This window comes from Thunnus albacares, chromosome 17, assembly GCF_914725855.1.
Source record: "Thunnus albacares chromosome 17, fThuAlb1.1, whole genome shotgun sequence".
Taxonomy (NCBI): domain Eukaryota; kingdom Metazoa; phylum Chordata; class Actinopteri; order Scombriformes; family Scombridae; genus Thunnus; species Thunnus albacares.
Window position 1 is genome coordinate 12,096,034 of NC_058122.1, and position 15,467 is coordinate 12,111,500.

General features: G+C 35.4%; 1 protein-coding gene and 1 gene segment (V, D, J or C); both read left to right on the top strand.

Moving 5' to 3' along the window:
- The first annotated feature begins 243 nt into the window (after nucleotides 1-243).
- LOC122966907 lies at nucleotides 244-4,017 on the top strand. Its single transcript, XM_044331271.1, has 4 exons — nucleotides 244-327; nucleotides 424-782; nucleotides 2,190-2,305; nucleotides 3,846-4,017. The coding sequence occupies exons 1-4, from the start codon at nucleotides 285-287 to the stop codon at nucleotides 4,015-4,017; spliced, it is 690 nt and encodes a 229-aa protein (XP_044187206.1). The 5' UTR covers nucleotides 244-284.
- An 806-nt stretch (nucleotides 4,018-4,823) lies between these two features.
- On the top strand, nucleotides 4,824-5,272 carry LOC122966551. The segment is given in 2 exon segments: nucleotides 4,824-4,872; nucleotides 4,962-5,272. Coding segments are annotated over 2 exon segments (360 nt in total).
- The last annotated feature ends 10,195 nt before the right edge of the window (nucleotides 5,273-15,467 follow it).

The following is a 15,467-nucleotide window of genomic DNA, read 5'->3' on the forward strand; positions in this document are numbered from 1 at the left end:
TTAAAACTAAATCATGAATGGACATATCAGAGTCAATATTAATATTCTTTATGACAATGCAATTAAACAATTCAGTTATTTGATTCAATCATTTATTTTCTACTTAAGTCTCAATTTTAGAAGAAGTGCTGATCTTTTCACCTTTAATACAACCTATTTAAATAAAATGTAATCAGCTATTCAACAATATGCAAATACATGTGATTCATAAGGAAGTGAAGTGTGTGTGTGTGTGTCAGTGAGAGGACAGAAGAGCTCACATCAGTTCAGCTTCAACATCAACCATGTTCTCTGCAGCTCTGATGCTGCTGCTGGCAGCTGGATCCTGTGAGGAGCTTTCAGTGGATTCACACTAATAAACACATTAGAAACACTGAATAGTCAGATGAATGATGGAGATAATGTTGATTTCTCTTTCCACAGGTGTGTACAGTATTGATCTCATCCAGCCAGACTCAATGGTTGTGCAGCCTGGACAGTCTTTGACCATCACCTGTCAGGTCTCTGGTTATTCTCTGACTGATAACAACTATGCAACAGGTTGGATCAGACAGCCTGAGGGAAAACCAATGGACTGGATTTTCCACATGTGGGGAGACGGCAGCTTGATACAAAATAATGCTCTGAAGAACAAGTTCAGTTACAGCAGAGACACTTCTGCTGGAACAGTGACAATAAAAGGACAGAATCTGCAGCCTGAGGACACAGCTGTGTATTACTGTGTCCACTACACCACAGTGATACAAACCACCAACAGACCTGCACAAATACCCAGCAACCATGTGACTCAACCACTAACAAATTTTTCAAAGGGGGATTTATCTGCAAATTCAGCTTCACAATTGACATACAATCCATTTTTTCATCATTTCACTCCATTTATTATAATTTAGATTTTGTTATTTTTTTGATCTTACATTATTATTATCCTTGTTTTACAGTAAGCCACTTTGTAACATTTTTTAAAAATACTTTTGTCCAATGCAACATATGAATAATTGAATAGTGCTTCTCTACATAAATAAGTAATAATTATTATTATTATTCTAGAGATTGCATCGTCAGTTTTTTAGATGTCCAAACAGCCATTGGTTTCAGTTCTTGTAGTATGAAAATCACATTATAGGTTTAGTTTGAGGTAAACAACATATAATGTCTACTTAAGTTATTTGAGATTTTGTGTTACAATGATAAGAAATCATATGAATTTGTTTTGGGGGAATCTCAACAATTTGGCAGCAAAACTTTTTTAATATATGTGGTAGAGTTTTTAGTTGTGTGTTATGTTTCTGCTTGTAGCTTGTACTGTGTGGGGATTTTTCTAATATCTAATATTTATAAGAACAAAATCTAACAAAATCAAAATTCAGAGCAGAAAATGTAACTTCTGAAGACAATTCAAATTCAGGACAAATTTCATTTCCATACTGCATGAATAAAATGAATTTGTTTCTAGTTACAACTCTCACTGTACAGAAAATTAAAATTGTGTGTGTTCAACAAGCAAGGTCTTTGACGGCAAAATCCAACCATGCTTTCTCCTTCCTGTGAGGAGGAGTCAATGCAAAACCTTGATGATGCAACAAAAATCTATTTCCAGACAACAACAAGAGCAAAAAATGTAACTTCTGAATCAAATTCAGGACAAATTTTAAATTCACATTGCATAAAAGTATTAATTAATTTGGCAAGAGTCACAATTCTGACTATATATCGTAATAGTCTGAGTTCAACAAACAACAGGTCTAAATGATGGACAAATCCAATCCAGTTGTTTCCTCCCTGCAAGGAGGAGTCAATGCAAAACTCAGAAGTCTTCCACCTCTACTTATCTGACTGCAGAGAGGATGACAGAGAACAGTGGACACACAGTTTAATATGATGGACTATAGGACAGGACTGCTGCTTTTAACTATCTGCTGGGCAGGTGAAAATATTTACAGATTTTAATCTAACAGAGTTTTTTGTGTCACCAGCTTATTTCTTTTGATGTTTTTTTTTTCTCCTGACAGGTGTTGATGGTCAGACTCTGACAGAATCTGAACCAGTGGTTAAAAAACCTGGAGAATCCCACAGATTGACCTGTACAACCTCTGGATTCACATTCAGCAGCTACCATATGAACTGGAAAAGGACCAGAGTGGATTGCTTTTATACACACATCTAGTTCTTCTATCTCTTACTCCCAGTCAGTCCAGGGCAGATTCACCATCTCCAGAGATGACGCCAGCAGTAAGCTCTATCTACAGATGAACAGTCTGAAGTCTGAGGACACAGGAGTTTATTACTGTGCCAGAGACACATAGTGAGAGACAGTGATAGGAGAGTCATACAAAAACTACTTCCTCTCTTTACAAACAACAAGGATATTAATTTCTTTAGTAGTGGTTTTCTTGTAGTAATAATTGTAATCAACATTATCTTTGTTGTCAGTGATTCTGAGTCGTGATTGACTGAATATTTAAGTTGTACTTTATCATCTTTGACTGAATGCTGAATTTGGTTGTTAACCTACATGAATAAAATCAATATAAGATTAAAATAATGACATGTATTTTTTCTTTATAATAAAAATAATGTATTTGTGTGTACTTTCCCTTGTAAGTAATGTTTAGAGAAGATATAAAAATATTATTTCCTTCTACATATAATGCTGATAATGAAATATACTGTGTTAATCTTCACATGAAGATGAAGATCACGCATGTAATTCAGAAGCTTACATTTTGGTAATTTGTGTCGCTTCCATGTGATTTATAGGTTGTGAAACAAAAATATGAGAAAAAGTAATCAGCCATAAATAACCAAATCCACACATAATCCTGAAACTGAGACATTTTACTGTTTAAAAATATGTTTTAAGGGAAAAAGTCTAGAAACCAAAGGCAGCAGGGTCTCTTTTTCCTACTATTTCCATGCCTTCAGCTGTTCTTTGTCCAGTCACTCATACATGACAACCTCCAGCACATTTAATAACACAGTGTTCCTCATCATCATCATCATCATCTCTGAATGTCCTGCTCTTGTTGATAAGAGTTTAACAGTTTTAAAAAGCTGATTATCTCCACGAAAACTTAAAAATAATGTTTTCCTCCAAAACAGCAGGATTCTGATGGATGTCAAAGGTTTGAGCTTAATATTTTAAATACTCAAAATGTATTCAGCTCATCCTTTTTGTCATGCAGGTGTCTTAAATCACCAGTTGCTGGTTAATAAATTGTATAAATGACATTTTATTTAGTATTATGCTGTGTTCATACTTATAAAGTTAATTATGAGACTGATGCAGGAGAAGCTGAATCAATTCTCTCAGGAAACCAGTTCACATCATATTGAATATGAAAACAAACTAATCACACTGTAAACATGGCTTAGAGAAAGCTAACAGTGTTGGTGGTTACTCCTGTGTCCATGGGGCTCATTATCACTTTTTGCGGCGTTAATTTTAATGAATATTTAATCAATTATCCATGATGAAAATTTCCCAAACAACAGACATTGATGTTATTAATATTATTATGTGGTCACAACAATACATACTAGTTTACAGTAAAAGCAGAGATGCATTATTTTAAATAGTAACGGTTGTTTCATTGAAGTCAGCGACATTTTCAAAGTGTTACATTTAAGTGAGTAATGAAATAAAAATCTGGTATGTAAAGCAGAGGTGATTTCCAGGTGTGTTTTCACTTTGCAGATATACAGTAATAACAGTCATCAGACTCTTTTGATAATTTGTCACAAAATAAAGGTGTGAGGTGTGAACAGTTGACACAGCCAGCCTCAGTGACGGTGCAGCCAGGTCAACATCTGACCATCACCTGTCAGGTCTCTTAATCTGTTAGCTGCTATTACACAGCTTGGATCAGACAACAGGCAGGGAATGAACTGGAGTGGATTGGAATGAGATATACTGGAGGCTCTCACTACAAAGATTCACTAAAGAACAAGTTCAGTATCGACATAGACTCTTCCAGCAAAACAGTGACTCTAAACGGACAGAATGTGCAGCCTTAAGACACTGCTGTGTATTACTGTGCCAGAGACCCACAATAACACAAACCATCAGCAGACCTGAACAAAAACCCCTCAGTGCCTGAACACTTGTAACATGAAGCCACCAGAGGAGGAGCCCTCAGACCACTAATGATTTCAACATCAGTTCACTGTTATGAAAAGGAAAGAATAAACAGAAAGAAACCATAATGTATGTAATGTAAAAGCCTATAGTATGAAAGTATAAAATATGTTGTTCATTTATTTTTAACAGGAATTGATTTCATGGTGATGTAGATACTTTAATATTTTAATTAGTATTATATCAGTGTGTATGTTATTTTTGTCTAAACTTTTATATTTATGAAAAAGACATGCAAGAGACAAACTGGTTACTGCAGTTTTCACTGACATTTGTTTTACACAAGAAACAGAGTTTATATTTCACATTGGACATTTGATTTTTATTGACTAAAGAAGATGGGTATTAATAACATCCATATACTGAGGAGTTATATATTTTTCACATATTCTCATCAGTTTTCTTCACTTATATTCTTACTGGGGTTTTCTTTCCCCCTGACTTCCTGAATGTTATGAGCACTTTGTGAGAAAAACAAAACAAAGCAACATTAGTTCAGGAGGTACTTTTTCTATTAAAGGTTAACTATAAGCTTTATATTAAAATAGGTATCGCAAATTTTCAAAAGTTCAATCCGGCTCTGTCCTCCCTGTGAGGAGGAGTCAATGCAAAACCTTGATGTCTTCCACCTCTACTTATCTGACTGCAGAGAGGATGACAGAGAACAGTGGACACACAGTTTAACATGATGGACTATAGGACAGGACTGCTGCTTTTAACTCTCTGCTGGGCAGGTGAAGATCTTCACTGATCTTTATTTGACATATTTACATTTGTATTACCAACTTGATGCATGTTAGACTCTTTTTTTCTGTCTTGACAGGTGTTGATGGTCAGACTCTGACAGAATCTGAACCAGCAGTTAAAAAGCCTGGAGAATCCCACAAACTGACCTGTACAACATCTGGATTCACATTCAGTAGCTACTGGATGTCCTGGGTCAGACAGGCTCCTGGAAAAGGACTGGAGTGGGTTGCATCTATCTATAGTGGTGGCAGCAGTTACTACTCTCAGTCAGTTCAAGGCCGGTTCACCATCTCCAGAGACAACAGCAGAGAGCAGCTGTATCTGCAGATGAACAGTCTGAAGACTGAAGATTCTGCTGTTTATTATTGTGCTCGAGACTCACAGTGACTGGAGTTGGTTGAGCAGCTGTACAAAATCCTACAGTACTCATCAGACCCCTTTTAACTCACATGATTAATGTTGTCAGTTCAGTTAGTTCAAGAAAATGATGTAATTCCTTCACACTAAACCGACACTATGCTAATTGGGTTTTTAAACAAGAATCCTAACAACAGTTCTTCAGAAAGAATTTTATTCTCTTCTTACCTAAAGCAACATTTTTAAAAAAAATTTTTTAACTTGAATTTCAGTATCTGAGCAGCTCTCTAGAGGCTCTGAATGTCTGTGGCTTCAAACATGTGCAACACTGATACAACAAAAAAATGTAAAACTCAGAAAACTCGTACTGTTGCATCATTTTTTTGTCACTTCACTTTCTTTTGGAAAAGGATGAATTTACATATACAGTAATACATGTTTTATTAAAAGTACACATACATATTCTTTTTACCATGTGAGAGTATTTATAACTTTCAATTCATTCAGAGTAGACTCATCAAAAACAGATTGTGACTGTGCAGCCAGGTCAACGTCTGACCATCACCTGTCAGGTCTCTTATTCTCTTAGCAGCTATCGCACACATTGGATCAGACAGCCTGCAGGGAAAGAACTGGAGCGGATTGGAAGTGCACGTGTTGGATACACCACATACTACAAAGATTCACTAAAGAACAAGTTCAGTATCGACTTAGACTCTTCCAGCAACACAGTGACTCTAAACGGACAGAATGTGCAGCCTGAAGACACTTCTGTGTATTACTGTGCCAGACACCCACAATAACACAAACCATCAGCAGACCTGAACAAAAACCCCTCAGTGCCTGAACACTTGTAACATGAAGCCACCAGAGGAGGAGCCCTCAGACCACTAATCATTTCAACACCAGTTCACTGTTACAATAGCAGGAAACAGTCATTGAATCGTGCATTCAGATAATTCAGTTTGCATAAATTCCAAAAAATAATAAATCTTACATTAATTTCCAGAACATATATCCACTGAGATACAATAATTTACTTTCATTTGTATACTTGTAACTCAAACATTGAAGGGTTAATTCATTTGAAGAATGAAAAAATTACCTATTCTGACATAATAATTCCAAAACTATTTAATGGAATAACTTAATTATTATATTTATACAACATATACATATCTTATACACAACAAATTATAACTAGAAAACATTGTATTTCAGTTTTGTTAAAAAGTGTCAGTAATATTACCTTTACTATTAATGAACATGTCAACTTTGGCTTAAATGTTCTGATAAATATATTACAAAGTACTTCAGCTCTGTTTTGGGAAGATATTCCTTTATCATTCTGTTCAATAAGACTTCTGAAGCTAAACTAAACAAACAAACAAACAAACAAAAACTGCACCACAAACAACTCACATGCCAAGAATGATTTTTCTGCCCAGTCAAGCCAGAAACAGTCTGGTTCTGAAAATCGTATTGCTCCGTGGGAATCTTTCCGGGCCTTACATACCTGAACTTGAACTAAATGCTAGAGATGAGTTAAAGGCAATACATTTTTCAATGAGACAACTTTAAATGTTGTCACCAAAGGGTTAAGAAAACTATCAAAAGCTTATTTTACCAGTAAGTGTTTTCATCAATTTAGATTGGATATTAAAATCACTGATATTCAATGAAACATATTTTCACAGTGAAAATTAAACACTACTATACTTAATTGAACAATTTTAGTGATTAAATTAATTCATCGGACAGCTTGGCTTTAAAAGCTATTCATGTGTGCTCTGCCCCTGTGTGTACAGTCTCTCTGGGTTTTTGCCTCTTGTTTGTATGTGTAGTCTGTGCTCTCCAGGTCTCTGAGGTAGAGACGAGGTTGTGTGGTCCAGGGCCTACCAGTGTTTGGAAGCATCTAGAAGCTGCTTGGCATCTTCCTGGATCCATGTTCTTCATATACAGTATGTTTGCACTCTATCTAATGTTGTCATCCTGTTTCTCCATAGTGTGTTTTTACTGTCATAAATAATAAAATGAATAAAAGCTGAATTCCATTTTGCTGCTTCAATTTTAAAGGGTCGGTGTTGTGGAAAACAAGAAAAATGAGCTTTGGGATGGATTAGGGTGATGGTGGGGGTAGATGCTGTAAAATTACTCAATTCCATCTCCTGGATCTTTCTATTTGAAATTTTGAAATTTGTGGCTCAAGAGCTAGCGGTAAGTCAAATCAGATGTGCTCAGAAGCTTTAGCATGAGCCCACTCCTGCCATAACATCTGTAGTCGGACTTGCATTTCAGTTGGATGTCCAGCAGCTAAAAAGTCTTTACAGCCTTCCAGAGGATGGAATTTTACGTCAGGAATGGCTGAAATTCATTTTTGGAGACAATCTTCCCTTCCTATACTATCCTTACATGTTATTGGTAATAACAGTTATGCTACATTGTATTGCAGTAGATAATATATTGCAGATCCACTTTAAATCATTAGAGGGCAGTTAAGGCTTGTACAGCATTACTTTCCTCTGTCTCATAGATCTATACATGTATTTACATGTGTCATTGTAGTCTTGTCATGAATAAATGAAATATGAGATATTAAGACAAATAAATCTGATTACAAGAGCTGTGACACAAGTTTGTAAAATGCCAGTCCAAGCCTTCACTATATATCTATTAATTTTTGTTTATTTATTGAGAGCAAAACATAAATCACAATGGGAAAGTGAAAAATGTTGCATTTTCGCTTATATAAACACAAAAGAGCAATAAATGTCACATTTGTCTTTCCTCTAATTGGACTGAATGAAATACTCCTTTTTGTCTTGTATACTGGATATTGTGATTGTGATTATTCCATAACAAAAATCATTTGTGAGCTTGATTCAGCACATGTTGAATAGTAAAGTGTGACTAAGGTGTAAGGTAGGTGTTGATCATCAGCACTGAGTGTAGCTGCATAGGTACAGTAGATCAGTTAGATATCAAGATGAACAGCTGAGAGCCTGACAGGGCTGCTGTTTATTCTTGTGTTTGTGAGAGTGTAATTAAAGTCACATGAACAACTAATCCTGCAGTAAGAAACACTTCTTGGGATTTTTGATCTAAAACAATGTCCTCCTTATCGTCCTCCTTTCTTATATGATTCTTCTCTCAGCAGTAATGTGTGATAGAGTTCAGAAGGTGAATGGATTAATATAACAAGGTTTCCTTACTCCTGTTTTTTCTACAAATGTGTCAGTACAGTGATCAATCTGATTCTCTCCTTCCTGTGAAGAGGAGTTAATGCAAACATTTATACGTCTTCCACCTCTACTTATCTGTCTGACTTATCTCCACATTCACAGAATAAAACAAGCAATAAAGTTTTCTAAATCAGAATATGAGGGAAAGGAAGCTACATCCATCTACAGGCAGGATCAGATTCACATAAATTGTGTCTTTATTTATTTATTTATTTGTTTTGTTTATTTTTTACAGTGTTTACCTTGTCAACCACCTGTTTATAGTTGATTTAGTTTTTTATTCATAACACATCTGTAACCACCACAGATAAAGGCAAAATGTGATGATTATTGCTAAAGAAAGTATTTCATTAATGCATGAACTAAAATAGTTTTCTTCTAAGTTACAGGATTTAGTTTTTTGCATATCGTCACACAGGTTTCAGTTCCTGAGCAGCTGTTTATCTCGAGGCTCCATGTCTGTGGCTTTAAACACCTGCAAACACTGAAACCATTAAATCTTTTATGCAAGATTAGGTTTTCACACTATTTACATGATCCTGACTGCTGTCACTGTATTTCTTTTTGCAGCAAATACAATACATCCATACTTACAGTGAGTAAGAAAAAATATTTGTACATATATTTTCTGTTATTGAAGAATGTCTTTAACCCCCAATGTATTTATTATAATGTGAAGACTACAGTATAACTGAAGTTGTTCAATTTTAGAAACAGCAATCCTCACTTTTAAACATATCTAATAATAATACTTTAACTTCTCAAAATTTACTCAGCTTGTCTTTCTAGTCATGTAGATGGAGATGTCTTATTGCAGGCTCAGACTACAGGAGTTTTTGGCTGGTTTATCACTGATTCACCCCTCCAGACAATCAGAGTAAAAATCTGGTCTGGGACCTCGGTCAGTACTCATGTTCTGCCCAGATTATCTGCTAATGTGAGGAGTTTACAGATCCAATCTTAAACCTCCAGAACTGCTTGCAGACTCATCAGGGCCGCCCTGATAATTTCAAACATGTTTGATATTTAGGAGTTAAAATCTGGATGATTACATCACTACTTTTCAAGCAGGACCACAATAGCCAATGAGAGACACAAGTCCACAAGGAGACGAAAGTGTTACAAGCTAACATTAGTGCAAGACTGCAGATAGAACCTTCTCATGCTGGAGGCAAAATTTTTTTCCTCTGGATGGCGACAGACTAACTCGCCCTACTCCCCCTCTGATTGGCTAGGACTTGTTTCATTCGTTGGTTAGGTTGCTTAGGTTTAGGCATGAGTCAACCCAGTCTCACTTCAAAATGTATAATAGCTATGTTGGTCGGCAGTGCAAATCGTTGGGTATCAGACAGACCGCATCAGTCTGGTGGGCAGACCGGAAGATCACTGCCGGGAAGTAGCTCATTTTCCTCACTGTCCTTGATAACTCGACAGTATGATAGGTTAATGTTATGGCCATCCATTTATTTGGTTTGTTTTGTTGTTGGTCTTTTGCTGCTGTCTGTCTGTTGCTCTTCTTTTCAGAGCATTTCCAAATTTACTTTTTTGTTTGTTACTTCTTTTTTGACAAACTGGGGTCTCTGTCAGTGTCTGAACTGTGAATGTCATCACTGTCATCACTGTGTCTGCTGCAGGACTCAAGTAATAATATTAAACAGACACAAACCCAGTTAGCAGCATGCAGATAGCGTTAGCATCAACAGCTACTGTAGCAGCCTGAATGTATCTCATATTCTTACATATTAACATTTTGGCTTTCAATGCTGTCATTTTTGAAGTAGTCATAGCAACTTAAGTCACTAATAATAACATGATAATAAAGTAATTAAATTTAGAAAGCTTGCTGACTAGCATGGTAGATGAAGGTAAATATCTGCTTCTTACTGAGTTCAAACAAGATAAAAAACTGACTTTCAACTCAGTTTGTGTTTGTATCAGTGTCATACATAATTATTCTGATAAAAGAATCAGTTTGGAGGTCTCAAAACTTAAGATTTGGCAACAATTCATAATATTTTCAGCTCCTTTAACCACAGACATAGAGCAGTGAGGTCACATGGTAAAGAGACAGAACCTGATTGGTCCTCCTGTCTACATGGTAAATGGTAAATGGCTGTTTATATAACGCTTTTAACCAAAGCTCTATATATTCTGCTGCTCACTCACCCTTTCACACACACACTCACACACTGATGGTGACAAGCTACCAGGCAGGATGCTGTTGCAACCATCGGGAGCAATTTGGGGTTCAGTATCTTGCACAAGGACACTTCAAAATGCAGACAAGAGTCGAGGAACCACCGACCTTCTGATTGATGGACGACATGCTCATCCTCCTGAGCCACAGACACCTCATTCCCATATATTCCCATACATTCCCATACGTTCCCATATATTCCCATACATTACAAGCGCTGATTGGCGCTTTGCAGATCAAACCTTTTAGCACCAAGTTTAAGATTGATTTCTGAGATAGAACCTCCTCTTTTCTCAAATTTTAGGGTCAATAATGTAAGCGTAGTTTCATGTGTATAATTCAGTTTTGCCAAAAATGTCAAGTGGAACCTTATAATTCTAAGGTCATGCAAATTCATGTCTTCTTACATGCTGAGACATGTCTCTGTTTCTTTTTTTTTGCACAAACATACTGCATAAAATCCAGATAATGAAAGTTAAGAGATGTGTCATGAGAGGTCAAGAAGTAACAAGCTTATACAACTGACCTCCCCTCAACTTAAGGAGAAAAACAAACAATAAAAAAAGGAAAAAAACAAAAAACGAGCAAACATAATTTAGGAACATACAACAAAAAATAAATGACAACAAGAAGCACACAAAATGAGCAGAATAATTAACCAATAAAAAAAAGAAGATTTTTGATAACACGCATGTAGAAAATGAGGTGTCACAGGTCACATTGACTTCTTTCAAACCTCTAGAGGGCGGTCTAGAACTGACTGCCCTCATACTGATCATGATAAATCATGTGCACTAGAAGTAACATCAAGAAAGACCACAAGTGATTGGATTGGTTTTTATCTGACATCAGACTATTTTCACATTGATTCATGTCAAAATTGATCTGCATATATTACATGTTCCTCTATACTCATTCACATTTTCTTCACTATGGTGTTTTTGTTACCTGATGTGGTGTCTTTTACAAAGATGACACTTGCAGAGAAATATGTTTATTAAAGGGTAAAGTGTTTATTTTTTAACTTTTATTCTGTTCCAGTATAATTAAACAATCACATACCTTAGAGGCACTGAAAACTTTGAATCATTTTTCTTTTTTTTTAAAGAAAATTGAATCACAATCCTTATGAGTCAGTTGACAAGCATTTACAGTACTGCAGTGTTCAAAATTAACTGAGAGGATTAGAAATATAAGAGTTTGGAGGATTCATTCCTGCACAGTGAACATACATTCTCTACCAAACATGAACTGAGGTCCGAGTCCAATCCAGTTCCTCCATTTGAGGAGGAGTCAATGCAAAATATCTTCCTCTATTTATGTGACTGCAGATGGATGGTAGGATGACAGAGAACAGTGGACACACAGTTTAACATGATGGACTTTAGGACAGGACTGCTGCTTCTAACTGTCTTCTGGACAGGTGAAAATATTTACAGATCTTGGGTTGAATCTGTCTTCAAATTGTTGCCAACATATGTAGAAAGTGACTGTTTACTTTTTTTTGTCTTGACAGGAGTTGATGGTCAGACTCTGACAGAATCTGAACTAGTGGTTAAAAAACCTGGAGAATCCCACAAACTGACCTGTACAACCTCTGGATTCACATTCAGTAGCTACTACATGGCCTGGGTCAGACAGGCTCCTGGAAAAGCACTGGAGTGGATTGCTTATATAGGCACAAGCAATTCTCCTATCTATTATTCCCAGTCAGTCCAGAGTAGATTCACCATCTCCAGAGATGACTCCAGCAGTAAACTCTATCTACAGATGAACAGTCTGAAGACTGAGGACAAAGCAGTGTATTATTGTGCCCGAAGACACACAGTGAGAGACAGTAATAGGAGAGTCATACAAAAACTACTTCCTCTATTTACCACCACTGATAATATTCATTCCTTCAGTATCATCTTTCTTATAAAATTGACTGTGATGAACATTTGTTTTATTGTCAGACACAGAAATTCTGTTGTTATTATCTGAATATTTAGGAGTTATATTGTCTAATTTATTTTTTATTAAACTAATGAAATCATACATTAACATTTTACAGGATAATTTTCGTGATACATAAACTGTGAATCCAGTGATTCAACCTACAAGTTGCTGTTTAAATTCAGTAGAAACTTACATGAATATAAAAAATTTAAGTAGAGACATATTTCTTTCTTCATAGGAAAAAGATGTTTTATGTTTTGTTTCTTGGAAGCAATGTTCAGAGAAGATGTAAAAAGACTGTTGATAGTTGACAATGATGATAGTTAAATACTTTGTGTATAGTGAAACTGTACTTGTATATCCTAATAAATACATGCATAAAGATCATGCATGTGATACAAAAATGTGTAATTAAGTCATTTGTACAATTTCACACAATTTTGAGATTGTAGAACAATGAGCTAACAAAAAGAATATTTGCTATACATAATTACATTTACAAACAATCCTAAAATTGGCATTTGACATTTTACAATTAAAAAAAATCTGTGTTGCATTATCTAACCTGTGATTAACAGTCAACATGATCACAACTATTGTGACAGATCAATAGAATAGATTATTTATATATATTTGTTCATAATCATTTGCTGCTTTATTATTTTCATTATTGTCAGTTTATTAGTTGTCTGGCTGAAAAAAGATGAACGTTTCCAGCATTCTTATTACAAATAGGGTTAATTAGTTTATTATAATTAGAATTATTGTAACGTTTTAAAATCATTGTGTTCCTGTAGCAATCTTTTTACAAATACAACAACACAGAAAGTCAAAAACAAATAGCAAAGAGCTCTGTAGAGGAGTGACTCCTCTTCAGTGAGCATCCATTCTCCAATTTCACCAAAAAATATTGAGAGACAAATCCAGTGCAGTTTACTTCTCCCTGTGAGGAGGAGTCAATGCAAAACCTTGATGTCTTCCACCTCTACTTATCTGACTGCAGAGAGGATGACAGAGAACAGTGGACACACAGTTTAACATGATGGACTATAGAACAGGACTGCTGCTTTTAACTCTCTGCTGGGCAGGTGAAGATCTTCACTGATCTTTATTTGACATATTTACATTTGTATTACCAGCTTGATGCATGTTAGACTCTTTTTTCTGTCTTGACAGGTGTTGAAGGTCAGACTCTGACAGAATCTGAACCAGCAGTTAAAAAGCCTGGAGAATCCCACAAACTGACCTGCACAACCTCTGGATTTACATTCAGTGACTACTACATGTACTGGATCAGACAGGCTCCTGGAAAAGGACTGGAGTGGGTTGCTTATATCAACAGTGGTGGTAGTAGCAAATTCTACTCTCAGTCAGTTCAAGGCCGGTTCACCATCTCCAGAGACAACAGCAGAGAGCAGCTGTATCTGCAGATGAACAGTCTGAAGACTGAAGATTCTGCTGTTTATTATTGTGCTCGAGACTCACAGTGACTGAGTTGGTTGAGCAGCTGTACAAAATCCTACAATACGCATCTTCTGGGCTGGTAGCATTTAGTAATCGAGTATGTTTAGTAATAAATTACAGCAACATTTGTCTCTGCATTATGTAAAGTTGTGTGTTCTTCAAAAAATATTCTTCACTAAACATGAGAAACATCAACTTTCATGATACATTTGTCTGGGTGTGAAATAAAGAAAATACAAACTACTACAAATAATAAAAGAGATGTTTAAGAATAATTAGCATTTCTGTAAATTAAGACAACATAATGTTTACAATTATGTGGAATCATAATATGAAGGAGTAAAAAAAAGTTGCAGTTTCCTTTATTAAATCACTAGAGGTCAGTGTCAAGTTTCTCTTTTACAATAAAGAAACACTCGGATCTGCTTTTCTCATTGATATTAACAGACTGACCCTTGAACCAAATCCTTATCTCGCCTAGGGCACCAAAATGGCTAGAGCCGGCCCTGAGTTCATTGTTACAATAACAGGAAACAGTCTTTGAACACATTTAACCGTGAAAAAAGTAAAACAAAATAACATGACTTATTATGATATATAATTATAATAAGCATTATATATTACTATAAGCAGCATTATTTCAACTACACTTTAAAAGCTCTTCATCTAACAAGAAATTAAACATAAATAATCTCTCTTTATGACACTTTTAGGGGCTCCACATAAATTACTTTTGTCAGTCTGGACTAACAATTAGAGGAAGGACTGAACAGGACAAGAAATGTAACATTTTCTCCTTTTACTTGTGAGAATACAAGAGCTTTACAAAACACTTTCACAGTCTTTGGTACGATCTGTCTCCAGTATAGATGCAAACATTACAGGTGACCTCAGTAGATCAAAATATTAGCAAACTGTAAATAAGTTAAATAGGCTGTGGTATTAAAATAAAATAAAGTTATAAACAACTAACAACAGTGTTACTTCTTTCTTGCTCCTCTGCACTATTATTAATGATTATAAATTAAACAGGTTGTTTGATGTCTTAGTCCTCTGCATATTGTAGATTAATGTTCACCATTTTTAAAAATGGTTCATCAGATTTTAGATGTCCTTTCTTGTAGGCAGCCATTGGTTTTTGTTCATGTGTATGAAAATCATTTTAGTTATCTGAGGTGAGATTCATCTCATGTTTTAGCAAAGTAAAGATTTTGTGTCACAATAATTCAGTTGTGAGTGTGTTAAAAATATGTATTTGTTGAGTGATACTCTGATATCCAACAATACGAGATGGTTGCAACTCAAACTTCAAACACAAAATTCAACTTTTGAAGACAATTCTGATTAAGTAGAAGTTTCAAATATAGATTGCCTAATTCAAAAT

Bases quoted from the DNA above. Each gene is read 5' to 3' on its own strand.
- LOC122966907 (XM_044331271.1), top strand. From the start codon at position 285: ATGTTCTCTGCAGCTCTGATGCTGCTGCTGGCAGCTGGATCCT. The intron at 328-423 runs GTGAGGAGCTTT...CTCTTTCCACAG, and splicing joins GCTGCTGGCAGCTGGATCCT to GTGTGTACAGTATTGATCTC. The intron at 783-2,189 runs GTGACTCAACCA...TCTTACTCCCAG, and splicing joins CACAAATACCCAGCAACCAT to TCAGTCCAGGGCAGATTCAC.